Raw genomic sequence first — 27,667 nt, 5'->3', positions numbered from 1 at the left:
TCATGAAAGCATAACCATACGGTAAGTGAATTCATGTTTATGTTGCAGTGCTACAAAAGGAAATCAATCGCGGTGGACAGACACATTCCCCGGAGAGTCAGACGTTTCATTAGACTAATGGCACAATAATCACTTCCCACTTCAATCTAGCAAGTCGCAGAAGAAAGCCTGGAGACCGAACAGTACGGGATGGAAAACAGGTGCCGATTTGGTGGGCTTTTGTCTTTTTTTTCTATCAGCATCTACCAATTCTTCAGCTAACCTAATCCATGTGTAACACTTATTGGAAGGATGAAAATGAGGTTTGACGTGAGGCTTGGAAATGTGATCCAGAGCCAAAAGGTACAATTCTCTGAACTCCAGAGTCCAGCTGCAGGTTTTCACCATGACATCATCTCCGAATAACATCGTTTTAGGAAAATTGATTCCAGATAACCCTTGGAGTGAGTTTCCAAGGGAAACCACAACTATTGGCTTTCTCTTGTGGACTTTGATTGGAATTTACATCCAAGAATTTATTATACACCTCTCCAGCATTCCACAGACTCAACCACTTATTCTCAGAAACACTCCAGAGTATTTAAAACAGGATTTGGGGACAGGTACCTATTTTTGAGGGGTACCAATGGCAATCCAATAGCTCATTTGGTTCCTTAGACTATAGCTTAAACTATAATGATTTTACCAACACTTTTCAATATCCTTGAAGTTCATGATTTAAATGTGTTTTAGCAACTCTAGCCTCTCTATTTCTATTTGTGGTTGATACATTTGATTCTTTCAACTAAGTAATAATTTAACTTTCCAGCTATATCCAAAATTATTATTGTAGGTTTACTGTAGTGAAGCAATAAAGGAAAGAACAGTCATTTTATTATCATTAGAATTATGCTCATTTACCTCAGAAATCTTCCCCAAAAGAAACTTTTTTTCGAAAAGCACATTTAGTCAACATTTACTAACCTTTGTGTAGTACCAAACTTGTGATTTTCTTTCTTCTGTGGAACACAAAAGATGGAAATTTGAAAAATAGCAATGAAAGTCAATGGAGTCCAAAAAGAGTTATTGAACTATCCCTTTAAGAGTACTGTTAGTCTAGTCATGCCCCTAAGCTTGAGTGGGCGTAACACTTCTGTATAGGTTGATGAGGTTTTACGTGACCTCCAAAGAAAACTATTCACAAGTCATGTATCTACATTTGCAAGGCAGCCAGTCATGCAGAAAGCTCATGCAAAATGGAATTACTCTGGAAGAACTCAAGCTCTGGTTCAGTGAACTGCAACTTCGGGCTATGTTCAAATGTACCGTAGGGAACCAGAAGTCGACGCAGCCTGACAGACAGAGCCTCTAGATGCTCAGATGGTGCTTAACTCATTTTGGATGGCCACTCCTGCTACACAATAACAAAGAGAAGCAGAATATGCAAGCTCTCATATGAACTGAGACGTCTCAACAGACCTGCATACTGTATTTTGCAGGTTATACGTGACATTATCCTCTCTTACTTCCTCCAGTCCTCATGCGTCCAGAATGCACTACAACAAAGGCCCTTAAAATTTTCACTTTATGAAAATGCTAAAACAGTCCAGCCGCAGAACTTACAATGCCAGTGCAGAAAATATCATGCATTGAATGTATAGAATTATGTCCTAAAAAAAAATAAAATAAATAAATATTATATATATATATATATATATATATATATATATATATATATATATATATACATACATACATACATACATACATATATACACACACACTTTTTTTCAAAATATGGCTGCATGTGAGAAGCACTGCAAATAAATAAAATCTAGGAAATCTTAAATTCAGAGCAGTTTGCAAATATTATTGAAAGTCCATTAATACATACACATACTGTACATGTATACAGTTAGCTATAGCCATCTTGAAGAAAATGGCTTCTGATTAGCTTACGATGTTCTGATTGACTAAATCATCTATATATAGAGGTTATAAAAGGTGACATTAAGTTTTATGAATAGACTTGCTCTATTGTGTCTGTGATCAGCTGAAGATAAAGACTGTCAATCCTTAACAGCTGAGCTGCCCATTATTCAAAGCAGCTGGCCAGGTAGCAAAATCCTTTATTAACTCACCACAATGAAGACATTATCAGCTGTTCAAGTCTATTTCTGAAATTAAGCCTTTTAAATTGAATGCATCCAATTTAAGAACATGAATATCCTTTCTTTGCATCTGAGTTTTATCGCCGTCTCTTGAGGATGAAAGTGAAGGAAACTCATTAACAAAAGAGGTTCATTTCTCACAGTGACTTCAAGAGGAACAGTCACTGCTGTGGCACCAATGAAATATTCATCTTAACAAAATTGTAGTTGGAGGATTATGACTAAAGTTTGACGTTTATAAGATTAATACAAACTGTTTAACTTGGTATTTAATGGAGATCTCTGTTCAAAGTTTCAAGCCTAAACAAAGGTTTTAAGCATAATAGGATTTCAGGGGTAAGCAGAGACTCACTGAAACACACTTGAACAATGCTTTAGAGGGGAAAATGAGTTACGTGAGCCAAGACTTACATAACAGTACACTAAATGGGAGAATGAGCTCTTCTAAACCATAACGCACATTTTGACTCGTGAGTGAGACTGAGACAATCGCTGGGAGCTTAATTAGTTCCGCAAACAAGCACAATACTGAAAATCCCCACAAGTTAGAGATATCTTCTTGAAATATTTGGAAAAAGTTAGAATTGCAATTTTATGCCATTGTAACTTTTATAACATCAGTAGAACAAAAAAAGATAGATAGATAGAGATAGATAGATACTCAATGCATAGAGATAGATAGACAGATACTCAATGCATATGGACAGACAGACAGACAGACAGACAGACAGACAGACAGACAGACAGACAGACAGACAGACAGACAGACAGACAGACAGACAGACAGACAGACAGATAGATAGATAGATAGATACTCAATGCAAGATAGATAGATAGATAGATAGATAGATACTCAATGCAAGATAGATAGATAGATAGATACTCAATGCAAGATAGATAGATAGATAGATAGATAGATAGATAGATAGATACTCAATGCATAGAGATAGATACTCAATGCATAGAGATAGATAGATAGATAGATACTCAATGCATAGACAGACAGACAGACAAAGACAGACAGACTCAATGCATAGAGATAGATAGATAGATAGATAGATAGATAGATAGATACTCAATGCATAGAGATAGATACTCAATGCATAGAGATAGATAGATAGATAGATACTCAATGCATAGACAGACAGACAGACAAAGACAGACAGACTCAATGCATAGAGATAGATAGATAGATAGATAGATAGATAGATAGATAGATAGATAGATAGATAGATACTCAATGCATAGAGATATATATAGAGATAGATACTCAGATAGATAGATAGATAAATAGATAGATGATAGGAATATAGACAAAGATTACAATAGACCGATAGATAGAACGATATATAGATAGATAACAGAATCTGCTTGAAATGTGTAAACCAGAGCTGAACTCATATAAAGGCTTATGTGGTTCAGTCAGTATGAGCCATTCAGAGCTTTGAAATAATAAGTGCATTTGTTGGCCTTGCTACTGATTTAAACTTGCCTCATGCATGCTAACATCAGTATAACTCTCAAGGAGAGATGATTTACAAAGCAGGTTTATCTGACACACCAAGTTTTCTTTTTTTTTGTTTCTTTAAAGCATTGTTTCATGAACACTGGCATCACAAAACTCCACTATAGGAGCTTTTCGACAACGTCAAGGATTTCATTCATCACGTCCACTGTCATGGTGGCCTCTTCACAAAGAACATAAGCTGAACGCCACGTTAACACGGGCTTTGAAATGACATGAATCAAATGCGATTCTCTAATCCAAGGGCATCTCCAGCTCTTTCAGGCATCTTGCAGAGTAAAAACTGACAATAATGGCCTGCATATGGCGGAGGTCTCTTTTGACTGAGGACAAACCACACAAAAGCTTGGCAAAGTGCATGTGAATGAGCCACCAGCTGTTTCTCACCATAATTCCACTATCAGGGATCAAGGAAAGACGTTCGTGGTGAGGATGAAGCCATAATGGCTATAATAAAATGCCGAGAGGATGTTCATCACACACAGGTCTCGACCTCCATGCTGTGGTGGAAAGAGTCATGTCAGTTTGAGAAGTCTTCTAATAGCACAAAACCAGTGTCACTGTAGCTCTAAGCGCTGTTATACACACCGACACAGCTCATTGAACTCTGGGTAAATCCTCCCATTTAGCTATTTATGCCAGTCTTTAAGACTAAATAAAGACATTTGCTGCTCCCTAAAAAACACAGAACTATATAGTTCTGCTTTTACAGTCTTTTATTTATATATATATATATATATATATATATATATATATATATAAATAAAAACTAGTGACTACAGACTTATGAAAGTAGACTATAATAAAAATAAGATACATAATTTTGGACAATGTTTACATTAAAATCAAGATTCTACATGAAATAATCATTCATACATGTTAATATTGGGTGAAAAGTGAACAAATAGTTGTAACCAGCTCAGAGGAAGAGAGAAATCATGTTTAATAATACAATAATTCGTCACCTCACAAAAAGTTAAAAGTACCATTTTTACAAAATATTTCGTCAAAAAGAGTGCTAGAGTAAAAATGATACTTCATTATTTATTTTTAACCAGCACTGGATTTCATTTTGCAAATACGATCCAGGGTGGTGAATACACTTTGTTGAAAACCTTACGTAATAACATTTTACTGAACACCAGTGTCTATTCTAACATTTCACTTGAAGCTATTCATTACAGTGATTCGACCACAAATGCACAGATTTTTTGTTTTAGGTAAAACTGTGATTTAAGCTTCATATACACAACCAGAAAAGGATTTAGTCGGCAAACACACATTTGTAAATTCTTAATAAATCAAATGACCGCTAATATTTGTTCACATTCATAATGAATGCTGGAACAGCCTCTAAGGTACTCCACTGGTAATGTGCATGTGTGTGAACGTCCGACTCAATTACCATCACCTGCGATCTAAGACGGCTGAGACTGCATGCAGAGTAATGCAGCGGTAACGCTGGTGTAGCATCTGTGTTTGCAGACTATCATCGCTGAAATCTTAATTGCTGCAGCACTACTTGAAGGTGATGAAGTAACAACATTAGAGATGGTTTTCTCCAGAGACGCTGCAGATGAAAAGACAGAGATACACGCTGACAGGGGCCTCGCAGGACTGCGTGGCAAACAAAAATCAGAAGAGCCTCGTACCAATTCGACACGCTAGAGAAACCGTATCTCTGCATTATTTTTTCAACTGAGGACATGCGAAATGAAGTGACTTCAACTGATGATGCTAATCCAATTTAATGAAACTAAAAAGGTGGATGAAGGCTGCTGGGAAAATAAATGAAAACATAAAACTTGAAGTGAAAATCAAAAGGAACATCCTTAGCAGATACGGATCGAGGCGCTAAATGAACGTTGCTATTATAGTGCTTCTTAACTACTGCATATTTACTTATTTCTATAGCAGCGTTAATGGCTATTGATTCGCATTTTATCTCATGGCCAGTGTGCTTTTTATGATATTTCTTCTTACGACTGCTGATAAGATGAAAAGAAGCAATTATAGGGGAATAAATCGTATGAATGAGTCTGCGAAAAGGTCATGGGAAAAAAACTGCCAAGCTTAGAGCTAAAACATTTGAATTTGCTTCACACGAAGCAGCTGAAAGTCGTCTTTGCCAACTGGCTTTATATCCTTTTTCTCCTCCCGGATAAAGTCAAGAAAACGGTCCTCCATATCTATTGGTAAAAAAGTACTTTTCTCTGTGAAGATTCACGAGCCAGACAGAAAACAAATTAACGAAGACCAAAGAGCAATAAAACACCTGCCACTGTCTCTCTCCGTACCTTTATAAAGATTTTCTTCCAAACTCATCCTGGGAAAAAAAAAATAATTAAGCAGCAACTCCGATAATAATAAGAAATGTTTCATGAGCATCAAATTAACTTATAAAATGTTTTCTGAGAGATCCTGTGACACTGAAGGCTGAAAGTCCAGCTTTGCCATCATGGGAATAAATTCCATTTAAAAATATATTCAAAAATAAAACATTTTAATTAAATAAATGCTGCCTTGTTGAGCTTCTTCCCAAAACAGTAGTAGCAGACTTACTTTAAGAATGGATGGCGGTTATTTTAATACTATTATTTATATTATTTAATAATTTAATTAGTTGTTAAATGCATAGTGCTGTAATAATAGAATTTGATTTAATACAAAATTGTGAACATCCGTAAAATTACAATCAGACAAGCTGCAACAGCTTTGTTTCCATTTACCTATTTTTGTGCACATTTTGAAACATTGAATAAAATTTTTTTTTTTTTAAATGCTGAGATGCGCCAGTTCAATCGGGAAGTTCACTCGTTGGATGGAAACGGTGCTATATTCGCAAATGTTCTATTTGATATTCCAGTTTTGCACAAGTTAATTTCGCTTTTTTTTCTCTACTGACTGAATGTCCTTAGAAGACTCTCGTTTTATGTCCTAACGCAGAGAACTGGAACATCACGAGGGTAAAAGTAATTAATGACAGGACTTTCATTTCTAGAAAGTGTCCTCGCTCCAATCAGCTGGGGATCAGAGAGCTCGTGAAGGGGAAAAACAAAAGGCCTCAGCGTGCCAGCGATTACGGAGGGAAAGAGGTAGAGATCGGTTTGGCGGCGGCTGTGTGGTCTGAAGGAGAAATCGATTAGTGGAGCTAATAAAATCATGCTCTAAAAGCCGGCCGACTCACCGCGGCTCTGCTGACATACAGCTCCTTTACGCCGAGTGCTTATTGATCTGCCAAGGAAGTTAAACTTCACGTGCATTGTCAGCCACACACGCTCACGTGATGGCTGTAAAGCTCTCTCACACATCACAACAATGATTCCCAGAGACAAGCGCACACATCCAAGCATATAAACACAAAACAGTGCACAAAAAGCCATTATTTGAAATTAGATGGCAATAATGAATCGTGCATTTCCCAGCACTGACAGTGATCCCACTGAATTAATGCAATAATGCCCTTGGCGTCTCGGTCGGATGGTTAGCCTGCTCTCCGGTGTGTCATTGTGGTGTTTTATCTCGCACGGACACCTTGGCTGTCTCGATACCACATCGGGGCTAGAAACAGAAAACTGCCAATCCTGGCAGCGAACCATAAACTGACCATTGCAATAAAAGAGCCTGTAAACAGGGGAAAGAGAGCATGGATCAAATGCAATTTCAAGCCTTCAAAGCCCACTGCAAAAACCCAAAAGAGCTGTGCAGAGTTCAAAAGTCTGAGAGGGAAAAATTCTCATTTCTTTGATACTCGGTGTGATATCAATAAACTAACCTTTAGAAAAATATCCTGATTTTTCTACAGCCATCGGCATGTCAACGTAATCAGATTACAATCTGATGGACTACTACAAGTGTAACCTACAATTTATATTCAGAAGCAGATATATAACCTTGTATAACCTTGTATACAAAATAAGACCCTGAAATAGGGCTGGGCGATAATTCGATAACGATAATTTTCACGATATAAATTTTCTCGATAACACGATAATGACAGTTCGATAAGCGCGCCGATAATGTTTACGCACTATACGTAACGCTGCGCACGCATTTTGCAGCCTGCGCTTCTGGATGCCACACGCAGTGTTAGTACTATACAGCCATACAGTGTCAGTTGCGTGTTGGAGGAGTAAGAAAAATGAGCGACAGTGAAGAAAATGCACCGTCCACGACTAGCTCGCAGGTCACAGACTTAGTTGACAAGAAAGGTCACTCCAACTTCAGTAGTCTGGAGCTATTTTGGTTTTTTGCAATCCGACACAAAACAGAGCGACGTGCACTGCAAACTGTGCAGACGACTCGTGCCATCAAAAACAGGCAACACCACAAACCTCTTTCATCATTTAAAACAACGTCACCCTTCAGAATACGAAGATGCAAAGAAATTACAGACCCAAACAAGTGTTGGTAAACGTCGTGGACCATCTACAAGCATCAGCGCAACTACCCAGCAGAGTCTCATGTCGTCATTTTCGAAAAGCCGTGCCTTATGAGAAAAAAACAAAAAGACATGGAGACATCACAAAAGCAGTTGCATATTGCATTGCAAAAGACATGCTTCCCATTAGTCTTGTCGAAAATGAAGGATTTAAGAATCTTATCCACGTTCTTGACCCCAGATACGAACTACCGGGCGAAAACATTTCGCAGACAGCGCTTCCACGGCTATATACTGAGTGTAGGAGACGGTAGAGCGGCATCTGCAAAATGTACAATTCTTCGCTACTACTTGGATATATGGTCCAGTCGCACATCGGAGCCTTATCTGAGCCTTACAGTTCATTTTATAGACGAAGACTGGAATCTTCAGAGCAAATGCCTTCAAACAGCTTATTGTCCTGAAGATCATACAGGTGAAGTTATTGCCCAAGGAATGACTGAAGCACTCACCTCCTGGGGGCTGAGTGAAACCAGACAAGTATGTATCACAACTGATAGTGGTGCAAACATGGTAAAAGCTGCATCGCTCAATAAATGGACACGACTTCAGTGTTTTGGACATCGACTACACTTGGCTATTGGTAAGCATTAGTCTCCGTATTCCATCTAATAACAAAAAAGTTATAGAAATAATAATAATGATGATGAATTTTAAATCAATATTGTATTTAGGGCTGCAACAACGAATCGATTAAATCGATTAAAATTGATTACTAAAAGTAGTAACTTTTTGGGAGTAACGTTAACTTATGAATTTACGTGCTGAATCTTGCGTTGTGTGTTAAAAATTTTGAATTAAAACGGAAAAATAAAATAAAGGGATACATCTGTCATACAGCGTTATTGTGGCTGCGTGTGTCACGTGACAAACATGACGCGTAGCCATGGAAACATTAAAGGTGAACGTTCTAAAATTACGGTCGCCTAAAAAAATTCACTCCTACACTGCAAAAAAGCTTTTTTTACTTAGTAATTTTGTCTCGTTTCCAGTCCAAATATATTAAAAAAAATCTTAAATCAAGATTACTAGACAAGAAAAAATGGCATGAGAAAATTAAGAGATGCTTAAAACTTCTGTTTGAGATGCTTTAAATTCTTTTTTTGGAGTGCACTTTCTAAAGATTTTAGTTCTGTTTGAATAAAAAATTAATGCTTTAATTGTTTTTTTGTTTTTATCCAATTGATCGATTAACTAAAAATAATCGACTGACTAATCGATTATTAGAATAATTGTTAGTTGCAGCCCCAGTTGTATTATTGATGTGTTCTTAAATGTTAATGATTACAAGAAAGAAGCCATATTTAAAACTGAAATGCATAATTTAGCCTAAATATTTAATGTGGAGTAGTAGTAGTAATGATGCTGATATAAAAAGCTAATTTATATAGTGCTGATGGCCTTGTGCTGCTCAATTGTTGCTACAGTATATTATATATATTTTTCTTTACATATTGTGGATACATTTGAAAAATATTGTGTTGAAAAAGACAAAGTAAGTATCTATTTCCATTCCTTCCTCAGAGAAAGTGGGGAAGGACAAGAGGGTGGAACGAGCTGTCGGGCTGTGTAAAAAGTAGTGGCTGCCTTCTCTTTCTCTTGGAAAAAGAAAAGAGACCTTGTGACTGCTCAGGAAGAACTTAAACTGCCCAGACACAAGATGGTGACAGAATCACCTACCAGGTGGGGCTCACGTCAAAAGATGGTGGCCAGGGTGATTGAACAGCACAAGGCTATCAGTCAGGTACTCACTGCTGACAAGAAAACCAGACACTTGGTGCCTACCTGGCAGGACATTGACGTTTTGGAGTCAATAAATGAGGGCTTGAAACCACTTCTTGAGTTCACAGATTCACTGTCTGGTGAATCTTATGTGAGTGTGTCCTACCTTAAGCCTGTGCTGCACCTCTTCAAAACAGAGGTCCTGAAACATTCTGATGATGACACACAGCTCACAAAGGACATAAAGACAGTAGTCATAGACTATCTCAGTGAGAAGTATGATGAGGAGATAACAGATGAACTGCTTGATATGGCATCCTTGGTTGATCCGCGCTTCAAGACTCAATATATCAGGCCAGAGAAAATTGAGGGAATCAAACAAAGAGCAGTTTCTGAGATTCTGAATATGGAAGGAGACCAAGGTCCATCCACTTCACAGGCTTCATACAGAACAGAAGAAATGGAGGCAGAGGGGAGCTGCTGCAGCTGTTCCTGCCAAGAAGCAGAGGAAGTCACTTGGCAGTTTTTAAGAGGCCATCCCCAGCAACACAGGACTCACTGACATGCAGGTAGTGGAGATGGAGCTGGAGCACTACCTCATGGCTCCAGATGCAGACAGTGAAACAGAACCCTGGATTGGTGGAAGATGTATGACAAAAATTTCCAAAAGTAAGCCAACTAGCAAGGCGTTACTTGTGTATATCCTGCTACCAGCTCCCTTCCGAGAGGCTTTTTAGTACTGGAGGAAACATTGTGACCTGTCATAGAGCAGCTTTAAAACCTGAGACTGTAGACAGACTTGTCTTTCTTGCATGTAACTTGTAGGAAATGTCTTTGGCTGTTGAAAACTTGAGCAGTAAATGCTGAAAAATGGTTAAGATTGTTCTTTTGTTTATTATTTTTTTTATTTATATTGTCAGACAGCTCAAACATTTTACAAAATGTGTTAAATCAGCTGCACAAAGGGATTGGCATGCTGAAAAGATTTGTCTATTCTCATTTTTTGTTGGAAGATAAATATACTTAATCACTTTAACTCTACATTTACAGTCAGAGCCATGTTACAAATGTTGTATAATTTTACAGTTCTTATTTTTTTATAAAAACGTTTTATATATTCTATTAATATTAATAATATTATTCTATTGATGTTGATGTAACTAGTAATATTCAAATCTGTATCTACCTCAATTGATCATTGTTTGAAAATTATTTGTCATGTTCTGACAATAAACTATAAATAATAATTAATTGTCTGGTTTTCTTTTATTCAGGAGAAAAAACCTGCCTTTAAAATCGCTAGATATAAAGATTTGACATTTATTGTGATAATTATCGATATCGACTGATAAGGAAAAATTATCGTGATAATTTTTTTGCCATATCGCCCAGCCCTACCCTGAAACACTAAAAATGTGATGCTGATTATGTAAAAATCAAAAGTCAATGCAACAAAGACTTTGTGAATAAACTAAGAATTTAATTTAAGCACAGATATATACGCCAGGGGTTCATTCATTTGCAGAAAACACAAAAAGGCCATTCTTGTGTGGGACGACAGTTTTGAATGTTTGTTATCTTCACATTATTCTCAATTAAGGAATTTACATTTATGCATTTTAATACATTTATGCATTTGGGGATTTCTTTTACTGAAGCATTCCTGGGAATTGAACATATGACACATGTTATAAATGTTTGACAGATTTTTTTTTCTTAAGTGTGAATAAGCAAAATTAACATACAAACAAATTAAAGAAATAATGAACCGTGCACAATATAAACACTGCCAACAACCAAGTTATGATTTATATTGAATACTACCACCACTACTACTGCTTATAATAATAAATTGTCACCATCGCCGTCATCATCATCATCATCATCATCATCATCATCAACTGTCTTCAATGTTGGTATAGTTGATAGCAAAGAGTTTTGGAGTATAATTTCCTGTAATTTATGCGGCGTCATTCAAACAAACAACGAATAGCTACTACTACTAATATGTGTCTATTTGTCTTTTATGCAGAGCCAACTGCCAATTAGCATTATACTGCGGCTCCAACATGATTAGTCACAGTCACAGCTCAGGTGATTGTCTCAAAGACGCCGCTGAGATGGCAACGCTAACTGAAATCTTCCTCCAGGTATTATCCAACTCTCCTCGTGGATTACCTCCTCATCTGCATGCAGCGAGTCGTACTATAATCTGCCTCAAATCCACGTTTTGCTCCATATTGAGCGAAACAAGCCGAATTCTCCCTCTCCAGCATTTCACCTGATCCCAGCATCCTCCACTCCTCTGCATGCCACACTCCATTGCCTCACACACACACACACACACACACACTGAAGAGTGTGTTATGCCCCGCGGATGCAGACACAGACATGGAAAACTCCTGCTTCCTCCCCTCATGTGTTCCTCACACTGCCCTGCCGCTGACCTGAAGGCTGCAGATGACTTACGGATGAAAGAATCCACGAGTCGTGTCACGACACAGGGTTACAAACAGGGCTACGAATTAATTTACAATTGCCTTAATTATTTTAAAATGTCACGAACAATAATTAAGATCAGAATGTACACGCTACACTGAGTTATCCATGTGTAGGTTTATTTTAGATGTAATTTGCAATGCAAATTTTTTTTTTTTTATATTTGAGTTAACTTTGAGATCTCTTACCGAACAACTAGTCAGGTATTTATTTATTTTTAAATATTGTGTTTTTAAATAATTTGTATTGTGAAGTACTCTTAAATGTAATTCAATTTCTTAATATATGGCTCAATATTAATATAATATACAAAATAATGAATTAATTAAATAATAAATTCAATAACTTAAAATAGAATAGAACATACAAAATTAAAAAAATAAATAAATTTTAGGTGTTTCTCCTAAACTCAATTTATATATTCATATATATTCATATATATATATATATATATATTCATATATATATATATATATATATATATCATATATATATATATATATATATATATATAACTTCACATGAAGATCACTCAGTTTGATTGGATACGTTGATGTCAAAGATCTCATTTGCAATTTGTGTTTGCTATGCACACTTCTGCTACGGAACAGGGAATTTATTTACAGAACATTAACATGCAAAAAACACAGCAAATTTGTAATGCAAACCAGACTGCTCACCTCTGTTGAGAAAGCTTGTCCACATTTTCACAAACAGAAATGTATTCAAACGATAAGTCAAAAAAAATCAAAACCGTGGCGAGAATCCCACAGATTGCGGCGGTGCTGTGAGCAGCGCTACACCGGCTAAGCCTTGTGTCTTATCATCTGTGTGACAATAGTGTTTGAGTTGCATTGATCTTAAAGACTGTTTCATTTCCCCTCTCAGTGGAATCCCTGAGTCTTTGGCACACAAACATAGATTCATACACCCATCTGCATGAGGGGAGAGAGAGAGAGAGAGAGAGAGAGAGAGAGAGACACAGAGAGAGAGAGAGAGACACAGAGAGAGAGAGAGAGACACAGAGAGAGAGAGAGAGAGAAGAACTGTGTCAGCCGGCTAATTACCTTGGGTCACTGATGCTCATTCATTGTAATGCACAGACCACATATTTTGACAAGAACACATAATCTCTCTTCCCGTAGACTAGCAGAAACAGCAGTATGGAAGATGCTAAATGACTGCTTACTTGTAAACGCAATGATTAATCGGTAACACTTTACAATACGGTTCATTAGATAACAATATTAGTTAACGTGAACATAGAACGAGCAATACTTGTAGCGTTTATTAATATTAGATCCATGTTAATTTCAGCGTACTAATGCATTATTAAAATCAAAGTTGTGCTTGTTAACGTTAGCTGATGCCCTGTGAACAAAGAAGAATCAATACTGTAACAAATGTATTCTTTGTTTGTTCATGCTAATTAATACATTAACTGATGTTAACAAACAAGACCTTACTGTGAAGTGTTACCCATTAATCTCGAATATCAGAGAAAATGAAAGTATGCAAAATTTTTGTATAATCTCGTTTAAAAGGTAAATGGCATGTTCTCAGAAATGTAAGCTTTATATTTATGTTGTTTACATATGCTTTTAGTAAAAGTGAAAAAACACCAAAAACTAAATAACATTTACACAAAAATCATTAGTAATTAAGGCTAAAATAAAAAAATTATATATTGTATATTATATAATTATATGATATTATATATTATTTTTTCTTCATTTAAATTTTTAAATTATAACTCTATAACTATATAAACTTAGAACAAGACTTATAACCTGTAGAGTAAAACACTATAATACACTTATGATTTAACAGATCTAAGCTAAAAAAAGAAAATGAATAAATAACTAAAAATGTGGAATAAATTCACATCACTGAAACAGTTTCAAAGTAATGAAAGTTTCAAGGGGCAATGACAGGGCTCTGCTGATGACTGTACTAAACCAAATGACACATTCATGAAACCCTGTCTCTCAGAAGGGGCTTGTCACAAATCAGAACGATTGCCCAGGACGCTGAGAGAGAGAGAGAGAGAGAGAGAGAGAGAGAGAGAGAGAGAGAGAGAGAGAGAGAGAGAGAGAGAGAGAGAGAGAGAGAGAGAGAGAGAGAGAGAGAGAGAGAGAGAGAGAGAGAGAGAGAGAGAGAGAGAGAGAGACAGAGAGAGAGAGAGAGAGAGAGAGAGAGAGAGACAGAGAGAGACACAGAGAGAGAGAGAGAGAGAGAGAGAGACAGAGAGAGAGAGACAGAGAGACACAGAGAGAGAGAGAGAGAGACAGAGAGAGAGAGAGAGACACAGAGAGACACAGAGAGAGACACAGAGAGAGACACAGAGAGACACAGAGAGAGAGAGAGAGAGAGAGAGAGAGAGAGAGAGAGAGAGAGAGAGAGAGAGAGAGAGAGAGAGAGAGAGAGAGAGAGAATCAGATGGACGGGTCCTGCCATCGAAGGTGACAAAATGAATGGAGAAGTGGCTTGCACAACCTGACACTCATGAGTAAGCGGCCATGCTAGCTTAGATAAATGTGTGAGTATATGTCACGGATGAGCCCCGTTACCCCACGGCTCAGAAAGCTTCAAGCAGCTGCCAAACGACATACTAACACTGCGGGTAACTGAATATTTCAGCCCTGGTTGGACTACACAAGCCAGCAGTAATGTCACACTGAGCTATCGCAGTTACATCTAGTCATCGTTTCCAAAGGCTAGCATCACCTGTTTGCGTGTGTGTGTGTGTGTGTGTTAATTACAGAACAGTGACAATGTTCCACTGATGACCGCTGCTTGAATAAGATGGATGTAAAAATAATCTTTAAAGCAACACAGCACAGTAGTTCAACATGCGATCACGAAACATATTGGGTGAACATGAAACTCAAGCTCTGTTTCAAAACCTATTGCGCTGCAGTGATGAACACTGGTGACTAAGACAGCATACTGTAACTGACCTCGCTTGGTCATACAAATAGTACCCCTTAGTTAAAGCACCAGGGACGGTTCAACTTACAACTACAAACTTCTGCTTCCACCTTGACATTTCATACTTTGTGATACAATTAAATAAATCATTAATGAATTATTGCAAGAGGTAATGCAGCAGTGTGTGTGTGTGTGTGTGTGTGTGTGTGTGTGTTTTGTATTTCAAAATTAATTCAATAATAACAATCATTAGAATATCTTTAGAGAGAAACCTTAATATTGAACATGTCACCATGATTTAATCATGATTTTATTACAGCAAAAGTGCTATGTTATAACTATGTTATACGGTTAAAATATAGTTAGTCTAGCAAAACCACGGTTAATTTGTGGTTGCCATTATTTAACATTAGTAACCATTGTCTTTGGATTACATAATAATAATAATAATAATCAGGAGTGCAAACTCAACAGGTGTGAAAAGGTGACAAAATAGGACAAATCAAAGTAGGAAAGCATTTTTGGCAGTACATTCAAGGATAAACACCTTTATATGAATCCAAGCGTCCAAGCGACAACTACAGTCTACAAATCAACAAGGATTGTTGTTAAGATTATTATATGAACTTGTTTAGGGCAAATAAAATCACTGTAAATCTTAATTTCAACCCTCAAGTTCTTTTGAAGCAGCTGACAAGTTAAATGCAAGGTGTTTCTCCATCTTGAAATGGGCTGTTACAGACTGACACTTAGCTATGGCTTAGTGCTGCCTCCACTTCAGCTGAGTGATACTAATATTACTGTACATTAAATGGTACACTTTACTTGTAGCATGAACACTTCTCAAACCAACTTCCTGTCAGAGTAAAAGCTTACTGATATGTGAGACAAATATGTTAACGTCGAGACTGAGAACATTTTGCAAAGGGTGTGTGTGTGTATTTTTTAAAAATTGTGCATTGTGCTTGTTGCAATGCATTTTTCCAGTGGAAGGTACAGTACATGCAACACTGCTTTAGAATTTGTGCCAAAAGAGATCAGTAAAGCACATTTCTGGCCTTAGAGCGGAACTGCACACACACTCCAGCTCAAGAGCTCCACATAATCTAAACAATGAACTGCCTAACAACTTAACAACTGCTCACAGACAAATCTGCCGGAGCATGAGAGGAAATTATTCATGCAATCATTCGGTGAAATGCCGAGGGTAAAGCCATTAGGCTTAAATCCATTGTTAATGAAATGTCACACCTCTGGAGTAGAGTCCTGCTGTGTTCCCCATTTACGTTCCTCTCCATCTCATCTGTATCCGTGCCCTGGTCAGGCCAGCTCGCTGGCTTTGAGCTTTCTGTGAGACAGGAGTCAGACAGAAATACTGAAACAGCCAGCTGTGTTGCTAACAAGGTGATAGACTCCCCACAAGAAACAATGATTCACTTTACTCAAGCGAAGAAAAATTTGATATATCACTTGTGATTTTTTTCTGTTATACAAAATAGAATTTTTACTAAATTGCATAAATATAATATTAAATAAGATTTAATTTACTGATAAAATTCAATAAATAAAATATAGATTTATATTTAAAAGCATCAATTTTGACATTAATTCAATAATTATCAATAATAATTTTATGTCACTGATCTATTCTCTGAAATTTTTCGAATCGATATTTTATGCACATTCATGTGTTTGGCACAGAGTTGAATAATAAGCACGGAAATGTCCAGTCAGCTAGTCATTATCGCGACATAAACATCTTAAGCAAGACCTGTTTACCTGGATTTATTTTGCAATGACAACCAGCTGATTTATTTTAGTTGGATGATGAAAGTGAAGTGTCTGGAATAGCTGTGCAGCGTAACAAAAAACAGGAACCAGGTGTCTGTCTATTGATGTGTCCCCATTGGCCACTGCAGACAGTTTGGTTGATTATAATGAAAGTGATCTAGTTCCATCGTGTCAGGCTAGGCAGATTGAGCTGTTGTTTTGAATGCTTTAAGTGTTGAAAACATTATCCAGTGCTATTAACGGTTCCAGATTTCCAGACTTTTGTCAGCATTTTTTCCCGGCTCTTTATTTTTGGTGGAAACCTGCATAACTTGCAGAGCGATACACAAAAAGGGTCTCTCGTTCTCTTGCTCTAGTTTGTGAAATGGTGCTTTTAGATGTTTAGAAGCTTTGTGGTCACACAAAGCAGCATCTCTCAAAACATGTTTTTAGCATAATGATGAGCTAGCGCATCGGAAGAAAGAGAAAAAGGAACATAAACAACAGTGAAAAATAATTCAAATATCACTTGTTTACCTCCAAACATATGGGCTCATTTTTCAACTTCAAGCGGCGAGTAAAGGCTGTTTTTGAGAACAAGGCACGGCATATTCAAAGAAAAACCACACCAAACTAATCCCAGGCTACTTATTTTACAATGCAGAGCGGCAGGTCAGGCAGGCAAATGAAGATAAGGTGCACGCTGCATATAAACAAACAGAAAGCAAGAAATTCATGCCGCATGCACGCTCCCAACAGCATCACAGCCATGAATAACTTGTCATACTGTGTGTGTGTGTGTGTGTGTGTGTCCCAAGCAATTTCTCTCTAGGATATATTTTGAAGGTTAATTTAAAGGAGCTGGATTGGGGGCAAGTTCATTCATGGACACACGGACAAATGTAAACCCACATGGAAAACAGGCGACGGGAAGGACAGGCCATCTGCTGGGAGGCGTGCGCTGGCCGTCCTAGACTCATCAAACGCCTGTTGGGTGGGTTGTCTCTCCTCGGTCTATTCGACAGAAACACGTTTGATGGCGTTTGAATGGCAAATCGTCCGTGCAGCGTTGCGCTCATATGGAAAATTGGATCTGAACATTTGCATAATGTTTCTTGCTTAAACAGAAGACGGTTTTTGCAACAGGAGGCATTTTTCCTTCCCATCACAGCACATATGTGGCCTACTCTACCTGGTATACGTTTTAATCAGATGCACTTGATCACGTGAAAGCAAAGCAAGGTGAAAATGCAGCTAAGGTGTATTGCACTCAAATCAATGAGCTCATATGTGGTCAGTGATGGATTCCACATTTGAAGTTGAAGTAGAAGTAGAAGAAGAAAGGTGGCAAATACGAAGAAAGTGGAATGGGAGAAGGAGGAGGTTAAGAAGTTTAAGAAAAAGAAAGCAATAAAGAAGAGGAAAATGATAAAGAACAGAAGATGAGAAATCTGAAGATGAAGAATCAGAAGAAGAATCTGAAGGAGGAGAAGAGGAGAAGAAGAAGAGAAAGAAGGAGGAGGTTAAGCATAATAAGAAGTTTAAGTAAAAGAAATTTGCAAAGAACAAGACGGGAAAACGAGGAATCAGAAGAAGAATCTGAAGAAGAAAGAGGAGTAGAAGGAGAAGTAGGAGGAGGATGAGGTTCAGAAAAATATATTAATAAAGTGAGAGAAAACTGTTAAGAAGAATAAAGTAAAGAAGAAGGAGGTTAAGAAGATTTAAAAAAAGGAAAGAAAGAAGGTTAAAAAGAAAAAGAAGCCGCTTTTTATTTTGTGCTGATAAATAAGATCAGAGGTATAAATGTAATCCAGCTAAAGAATATCCACATCCGATCAGATATGAGCTGCATGTTAAGGTCAGGTAAAGGCGGCGTGTGAAGTACACATTCATGAAGGAAGCCCACAGGAAACATGCTCTCACAGCTCCATTCGAAAGCATGATTTTCCCAGGTTGAGATGAGGGTTGCGTTCAGGACATCATGTGAGAAAGACGCCTCACACCCCTGCTGTTTCAAACAGTATAAATCTTTCAACCGAGACCATTAAAGTTTGATTCGGGCTGTACCTCACGAACACGTCATGACTCATCAACTGAGACTCCATCACCGTGAGGCGGCCACATTTCACCAGACGGCAGACGACTCGCCAAATGATTTATGACATTTATTCAACAACATGCTGCATAATTTAAGCAGTTTCACTAATGAGTTCATTTACAAAAAAACTCTCCTGAGCTAAAAACATTTGTGCGCGCATTTCAATTTTAGTCTCAAATCTGGCATTTTTTGCTAGGTCGTTCACGTTACCTTTTAAATGTTGCCCCGAATCAAAAACTGCTTTGGTTCCTAAACTGACCCGCATGCATTAAAGACCTCACACCGGCTCTTTCATTAGAAGTAAACAAAAAAAAAAAAAAAAAAAAAAAAAAAAAAAAAAAGGAGGCAATGCGGTGAAGCTGATGTGCAGTGAAGGCTGGCATCAAATTGCATGTTGATTAATTATGAGGGCGGAAGGTAAAAAAAAAGGGTAAAATTTGAATAATGCATTCTATGGAGTCATACGCGACCTCAATAGAGTGTACCGCATGCGAGAATGGTCATAACCAGGAAATATGGGACACTATAAACACCTTCTCACATAATGAATTTTAAAATAGGCCATTCTTTGACTTTATACGTCAGCACATTTCTTACAAATTCTAAATGAAAAACATTGAAACTGACAATAAATGGACAAAATGTCAGCCTGATTGTTCATATGGGTGATTGTTTTCTTTAATCAAGAACAATGTTACTAAAACATTTTAATCTTTATATATATATATATATATATATATATATATATATATATATATATATCTTATATATATATCTATATATATATATATATATCTTATATATATATCTATATATATATATATATATATCTTATATATATATATATATATATATATATATATATATATATATATATATATATATATATATATATATATATATATAGAGAGAGAGAGAGAGCAGAGAGAGAGAGAGAGAGATTTTATTATATATACACTATACAACCCCAAATTAATGATAATGTTCATATAAAACCATTATGTATTTATCATAAAGTTCTTAATTTTCATAATAGCATTTAATATTATATTTTGTCATTATAGAAAGTTATTAGTCAATACTATAAAAAAAGGAACGCATTTCCAATTTATTTCCAGATACGACAGTGACCCAGATCAGAAATGAAAAGGTCAGATTCAATCTCAGGAAAAAAAAGAGAGAGAAAATGGTATCTTTGTATTTCCCTCCCTCTAATGGTAATGCCCCAGTGACAAGCCACTGTACCCCTAAAGGTATCATTTTTGCACATTTTATGTCCGGCAGTGTCAGTATTTTTGCTGGTAACAATATAGTAACAAAAAAAACAAACAGTCTGTGACGCATACTATGGGTGAAAAACAACATTTGCGCCACACTCAGCTGTGAAGGCAGCTTATGCTTGTTTTAATCTGAGGTACTTCAGACAGAATCAGAGCAGACATGCGTAAGCTGGGATGACTCAAAGAACAGGAAGAGTGAATTTGTCTGGTTTGTGTCATTAGTCATTTTTTCGCCACCTTATCAATAGAAGCGGAAAGGAAATAAAGGTCAAAAGGAACTGGGCTTAGAAATATGAGTCTGCCAGACATTAACCTAACTTTTTTTTTTTTTTTTTTACAAACATTATTAAATCTATACGTTTAAAAAGTACTACCATCTTCACTTGCAATGAACAAGTCATAATTACAAAAATGTCTCTTTTTTAGATGATAGCACTGCCATCTAGTGGACCCTACTGCTCTGACCACAACAAGAATGTGATGCACATGTATGCCTACGGTCATGAGAAATGTACTCGGTATATAGTAAGCAAATGAAGTGCCACGTTAGCAGAAACTCTGAATAATCCATCAAAGTCAGTGCACAGATGTGAGGAGCGCGGCGCAGCTTTTTTTCCTCAATGGTCTGGCGCTTTGAGCAGAACTGATCTACTGTCAGTCAACAGGACACGGCGGTAAAGCGCAGCACATCCTCCCTGCTGTAATTACATATGTCCGGCTCAGACTACAGCAAATAATGAGCAGCCTGCTTAAAGATTCAGAGCCACTGACACCGCCTGCAGCGAGAGCCACTGTCCGACTCAAACGCCTCAATCACAAACAAACGCTCAATGAACTCATTTGAGTGACAATTCATTTTACAGCAAAACACGTTTATGTTAATGTTATTATTAGTGCTGTCAAACGGTAAATTGCATCTACAATAAATGTTTTTGTTTACATAATATATGTGCGATCATTTCTCTAAGAAAAATAGGTTGTGTTTATATATTCTGTATATTTATACATAATATAAAATATAATAATATATAGATGTGAATATTTGCAAAATACATACTGAATGTGTGTATTTATATATACACTGTACACATTATGTAAACATTTATTTAGAATCCAATTGTTGACATCGCTAGTTATTACGAAAAACATTATTCAATAATTATTATTTAATACAACAGATTCATGAGATGATAAATTTTATAAAAATAAATATATAGCTCTATATATATATATATATATATATATATATATATATATATATATATATATATATATATATATATATATATAAATGTGTATCACTACAATAATGATTTAGTACAAAATAATGGTTTTCTAGGCAGAAAAAATAATGCGTAGCAGATCTCATAAAAATTGCTAAACATTTGTGCTGTGAAATTATTAATCATGATGCATAATATATGTGAGTTCCGTATATATTATACACACACACACACGCACATATATTTTAAATATTTACATATGATTCATATTAGAAATAAATATATTTAACGTAAGATTTTCTGAAATTAATCGTTTGAAAGCACTACAAAAAACATTGCAAACATCTAAAAATATTGAGCTTCTTTGGACTAGCCCTAGCTAACCTATTCTTTTAAATGGCAGTTGAAGCGTTTACAGATGACTGCCCAAACGCACCAGCCCCTGCAGCTCTTATTGCTGTTTATTGAAGCTCCATGGAGCACCAGAGACGCTCCCACAGAGAGAGGAAGATGAAAACACACGAGCTTTTACTCCCAGACATCCCTGCAGGAGCAGCAGCTGTGAGGGGCAGATCAAACATCACCTCTGCTTTTCACACACTCATACGGTTAGAAACAAAAAAAATAAATAAAAATATATATATATATATAAAATCACACTCACGCTTTCGCGTCGATGCATATGTGGGCTGACGTGCATAACACCAGCCAAACAATCTGGCAAACACGTGGAAAACTTGATGACACAAACTACGCACTTGCATCACATTATAGATGAAAAGTGAATATGCTTATTACACCTCTACTGAGTGCTGAATCCTGTTCCGTTCGCACTGAGCTTGGTTATTTACAGTACCAGAGTGAAACTGCATTTCAGGCCCAAATTGTCTGATATGAATGGTTTTCAATAATAGCTTTAACTGCAATGGATGAATAAAAATTTCATAATACAGCATTTATTAAAATAGATAAATTTTATGCATCCTTACTCAAAATAATAGATTTTTTTAAACTTTTGATACTTTATATTGTAGTGGATGTATATAATAGTATATAATATAAGATTTAATGTAGACATAAATCACAAGAACTTGCATTGTTACTCAATATAACTCCATATGGACAAATTTCCATCCCTACTGGACCTCTGATTTTTCATGACAAATGTCAAATTAACATTCATGTTTCTAGTTTACAGTTGCAACCATCATATGAACAAAACAAATTACACTTCCATTAACAAACAGGCTGAATAAGACAATTTTTAAAAGATTTCTTCATCCCCCAAACTGTCTGTGTGTCTGCTGTCAAAAACTGGTCACATACAACTTTTATGTTTAACAGCAGAGTTACGTCATGGTGGGAAAAATCATATCTGGGATTCTTCATGAGGAAAGCGCAGATTATTTTACCAGCATTCGTAAACTCATGAAATTCACCATGACATAGTAGACCTTCTAATAGCGCAATAAGCTCTTCAAACTGAATAAAAATTTCCATTTTGCTCTGGCCGCCCTTTCAAAAGAGGCAACAATTTTCCCATGGACTCTAACACAGTCTGTCTAATGTCTGTAGGCTATATGCTACTTTTCCACCAATCTAATGAAAGTTTGGTCACCACTGCTTCGCTACACTGTCTCGCCTGCCAGGCCAGTACCAACTTCTCACGCTTCGTCTGCCCATCTTCCACCAGTGCGACCCAAACAGTTTCCCAGGTAACTTTCAAAACAAGAGCGTGTGTGTTTAAATATAAAAAGGTAATCTGGCGTGCATGTGGTTGCTACTCATAAACTGAATGAGCTGTTAATACAGGTTCATCTTTAGTCTCGACAGTGCAAATAGCTTTGTTCCACCCACCGTCCAGACTGTGAACACACTGATAAATTGTCACTTACTGGTCAAGTGCAGGTGCTGCCATTCGCACCAGTAACAAATGCCAGCACCGTCACAGGCCTGTTAAAAGAGACGCGTTATCCTCAAAGGCCCATGTGAGAAGCATACTTCAGGAATTTGTCAGAGACACCCAAGAGGTTACAAAGATGATGCACATGTCTCGGTTCTGCCATTTCCAGGGGCAGAAATTAACCAGGGCTTAGAACAAAAAGGCTACAGAAAGGTGGGTTGAGCCCCGCAAAACAAGACCTCTGAGGCCTAAAAACGGCACCTATATGGTTGCTAGCATTTGAAATTATTAAAGAAATAGTTTAATCAGAAATGAAAAGTTGTGAGGATCATTTATTGTTGTTTTCACTACAATAAGAAATCAACTTGTCATCAATACTTGTATATTCTAAGTCTTCTGATATCATACTATAGTTATTCACTGATAACTTCAGCTCTTACTGTAACTTTGACTAGAGTCAGTGAGTTCAAATTTAAGATCAAAATTCAATAAATCGTTCAGAGGTGCGTTTCTAATCATTCAGAGATTACCGTTTGTCTGTTTGTTAAACTAAATTTTACTTCAAGAGCCACACAGCTGACGTGATCTAATCACTAGGACCTGACGAGACATATTGGCATAATTTTTTCAAAAATCGGCCAGATGCCAATATTTATATTTAAAGCCCATATTGGCTGATTCGATGTCAGTCCAATAATAATAATATTTTTTATTTTTCATTCAGTGGTTGAAATGGACTTCAACAGACTGGAAATAATAGTTAATATGTAGAAGTAGACTATGTTTATGTACTTTTATAATGGCCTTGTGTCATTTTTGGAGTTTGACATCCCCAAAACATGCCAGGATATTCTTAAATAAAAAAAAAAAAAAAAAAAAAAAATTAATAAATCTCCTTTGGCTTTCTTTCTTTTGTGAAATACAAAACAGATTTGGAAACGACATGAGGGTTAGGAAATGATGACAGAATATTCATTTCTGGGTGAACTATGGCTTTAATAAGAACAACTCTTTAAAAATGCCACATGAAATGACAAGTCAGGCCCTCTGAGTCAAATGCTAACTCAGAGCGCATTACCATCAGAGCTGTTTATGCCTACACAAGAAAAGCGTGTCATCTCCAAGAATCAGAGTATTCTCTCCTCTGGGTTAGGGAGGTCTTACCTTGACTGCCGCCGCTGCTGAGAGAGTGCAGAGGAGCAGGAGCCGAGCTGACGCTCGCCGTGGGCAGCTCTCCATTATTCAGCTGTTTGACCCTCTTGAGGTGAGATTTTCCATTGAAGTGGACCTGGGCCTGTGCAGCCGAGTGCAGCTGGATGTTGCAGACTTCGCAGAGCGAGTAGAGCAGCTTCTTCTTCTCCTGCTGGAGCTGCATGTCTATGTTGGAGTCGCTGGGATCCTTTACCTCCACGCAGCCTGGGATGCCAAAGCACAGTTGTCCATTTTCTATCAGCTGGGTGGGGCTCAATGGGGTCTTCATACCTGCAGGACAACAAAGAGACGAGGGGTTGAAACGCAAACCAAGTGTTTAATGCAAACCAGGACTGGTGATGACTCACCTTCTGAATTCTGCATCACCCCACACAAGAGTTTTTGGAAAACCAGGTGGGGAGAGTTTACATCCTAAAACCACCAAGGTAGAGAAGCGAAAACGTGTGCGAGTGCGGATGTCTGGAGCGCTTGTGTGGGGCTACACGGGTGGCTGAATGTTCCCATCTCCTGAGCTCTGGCTCCTCCCCTCCGCACGCTCAAGCCAAGCTTCCCCACTTGTGGAACGGGCACGGAGCTACGACTGACCTCCTGTGCCCATCTGTTGCCTTTGGTAAGAGACCCGACTAGCATACCTCATGCCTACAGTTCTTACACAACCGTAGTGAAGACCGTCAAGCGCAGGGGGCACGAGCAGCAGCTACGAAGGGCTTATTCCTGTCAGTGGGCAGCAGACGCCACAATCAACAACTATTGTGTGTCTTGGAGGTCTGCAAGATTGAATAAATTACATAAAACCTCCCTTCCGAGCCTCGACCTCTCAAGCACTACAATTGAATGTCTGGCGTAATGGATAGCTGCAAAAGGGAGTGTTGCGCTCTGGGAAACGGTGATCTCTTTAATCTGAAAATTGCAAAAACTGCATATCTACCCAGTCTGCACTAATGCCACAGCTGGAGGCTTCCTGGGCTGGCTGATAGAGGATAAAGGAGCATAAAGATACCAATTGAGTCAGCTGCACTTTTGAGAGCATGCTGGGGATGAAATATCCATCGCTGTGCTCACGTATGCGTGTGTACACGAGTGTGAGAAGAGCTAGATTGCTGCTAAGCTCGGCAAGGTGAATCTCATGGCAAGTCTACATTTCACCCTTACAGTATATTTTATTTAAAAATCAATTTAGTGCAATTATATTAGATTAACAGGCAATGCATATCACATTATGTAAGAATATGATGCACACCCTCACATGCACACGTGCAACTATAGTTCAAATAGACAAGAAATAATAAAATAAAAAAAATAAAAATGTACATGCTGTATAGTGCATATGCACATGTTATATATTAAATATAATTTTTTCTGTACTTTATTGAAAATACTAAATTTTTGTGTAATACTAAATTTCTTTTCTCAGGATTAAAGGATTAAATATATTTAACTACAATGACATTTTCACAATACAAATTCTTTTTATCTAAGCCAAATACAATTTTCTGTTTCTTCCTTATAATGTTCGGGTGAAATGACCCAGACATGCTAGTATAAAGGCTGCACACATGGAGTCCATGTTTGGGTCTCTGTCCAGTAATCCTCGTGACACTGTCTCAGTAATCTCTGTGGGCAGCTGCATGCTCTAATCCCTGCAGATAAACTTCCTCTAACTTCCTCTGCCTCTTGGGCCATTTGGTTCTCCTCCATTCCTTAGCACTTTCTCAACAATCTATTGTATGCAGAGAAAGAGAAACTGTAAGTGGAAATCCCTGATGTTAATCACTTTCTTTCAGTGTTGTGAATCTATTTCTCTAACTCCCTGCTATTACTTAAGCTTGAGCTTTGCTCTACTTTGCGGTTAAAATGAGGCCAGTGAGAAAAAAAAAAAGACAGAGAAGCTGCAGTGGTTTTGGTGACCTGTATTCGCAGGCAGGGTTTCCAGATATGTTGCGTGATTTGTGTCCAGGGGTTTGGAGGAAGTAAACAGCCTATGATGCTCTGTTCATATCACAGACACATCTGTTCATTTAGCGGTCAACTAATCAACCAGCCAGGGTCCTCTACTTTCGTCCAGTGTCATCTCCAACGCTAAATTTTCAAACCAAGCATACCATTTGTCTACAATAGAAATTTAATTGATTAAATTGTCTTTAATCAAGACAATATATAATTTAGTACTAGAAAGTAATGAATTGTTTAATAATGAAATAAACTCTGTGTCCTTTCATATATAATAAGGAGGCCATAAATGCAGTAATCTTGAATCAGACCACAGATCAAAGCAGCAGCCCAAGAACTATAAAATGTTATCAATGTGACTGATCAGTGGAACACAGGGACTTCGTGAAAGTGGCCTTTTGAAATTTATGAAGCAGTTCGAAGCAGTGTGACAAGTGCAAACATTTCTCAGACTTTTTTCTGAAGGTCTTTCTGGAAATGCATTTAATACACAGTGTAAAAATAAAGAGTGCTTTGATCCCAATACTGAATTTCCACAAAAAGCACTCCAGTACAGAGAAAAACAGACTGGATTGGACAATATGAAGCAGGTCAAAAGCCTTTGTAACTTGGGTAAACACTTGATTGTTCTACGATACGGTCGACCATGATGAAATTGTCTAAATGTGTATCAAAATTCAAGTTTTGCTTACTCATTAAGCCAAGCGGCAGAGCAAATGCAAATTTTGTGGCAAGTTGTGACAGACTGAGAGGTTTAAAATAGCGCGAGAACATTCATTGCAAATGCATTATATTAGTATGCAGAATGTGGAAGCTGAATGTGATGTTGGCAGAGCTTTGACTGATTAGCTCGTTCATTTCATTGCATTCTTGAACATTTCGTACCCTCAAATCATTCAACACATCCACATACCATTAACCTGTCTCTATTTCTCTTCGTCTTCCACTCCAGAGATATAACTC

At 37.2% G+C, this 27,667-nt stretch overlaps 1 protein-coding gene across 2 annotated transcripts in view; it reads right to left on the bottom strand.

The window, feature by feature from the left end:
* Positions 1-25,203, bottom strand: part of LOC122351557 (zinc finger protein 385B-like) — a 70,137-nt gene extending 44,934 nt beyond the window's left edge. Inside the window, exons 1-3 of one of the 2 annotated variants that reach the window (XR_006251766.1) lie at positions 25,102-25,203; positions 24,707-25,024; positions 964-998 (exon numbers count right to left, since the gene is read on the bottom strand). Coding sequence is in view for 1 of the 2 variants with exons in the window: in XM_043248708.1 (XP_043104643.1) it covers positions 16,520-16,616; positions 24,707-25,024; positions 25,102-25,117 (431 nt within the window). In the remaining variant the exon portion in view is untranslated. Of the gene's footprint in view, positions 1-963; positions 999-16,519; positions 16,617-24,706; positions 25,025-25,101 lie in introns of both variants that reach the window. The other variant, XM_043248708.1, reaches the window with a different exon arrangement.
* Positions 25,204-27,667: the final 2,464 nt, after the last annotated feature.

Source organism: Puntigrus tetrazona, chromosome 9 (genome assembly GCF_018831695.1).
Source record: "Puntigrus tetrazona isolate hp1 chromosome 9, ASM1883169v1, whole genome shotgun sequence".
NCBI classification, from domain to species: Eukaryota; Metazoa; Chordata; class Actinopteri; order Cypriniformes; family Cyprinidae; genus Puntigrus; species Puntigrus tetrazona.
This window is presented reverse-complemented; position numbering and strand designations above follow the sequence as displayed.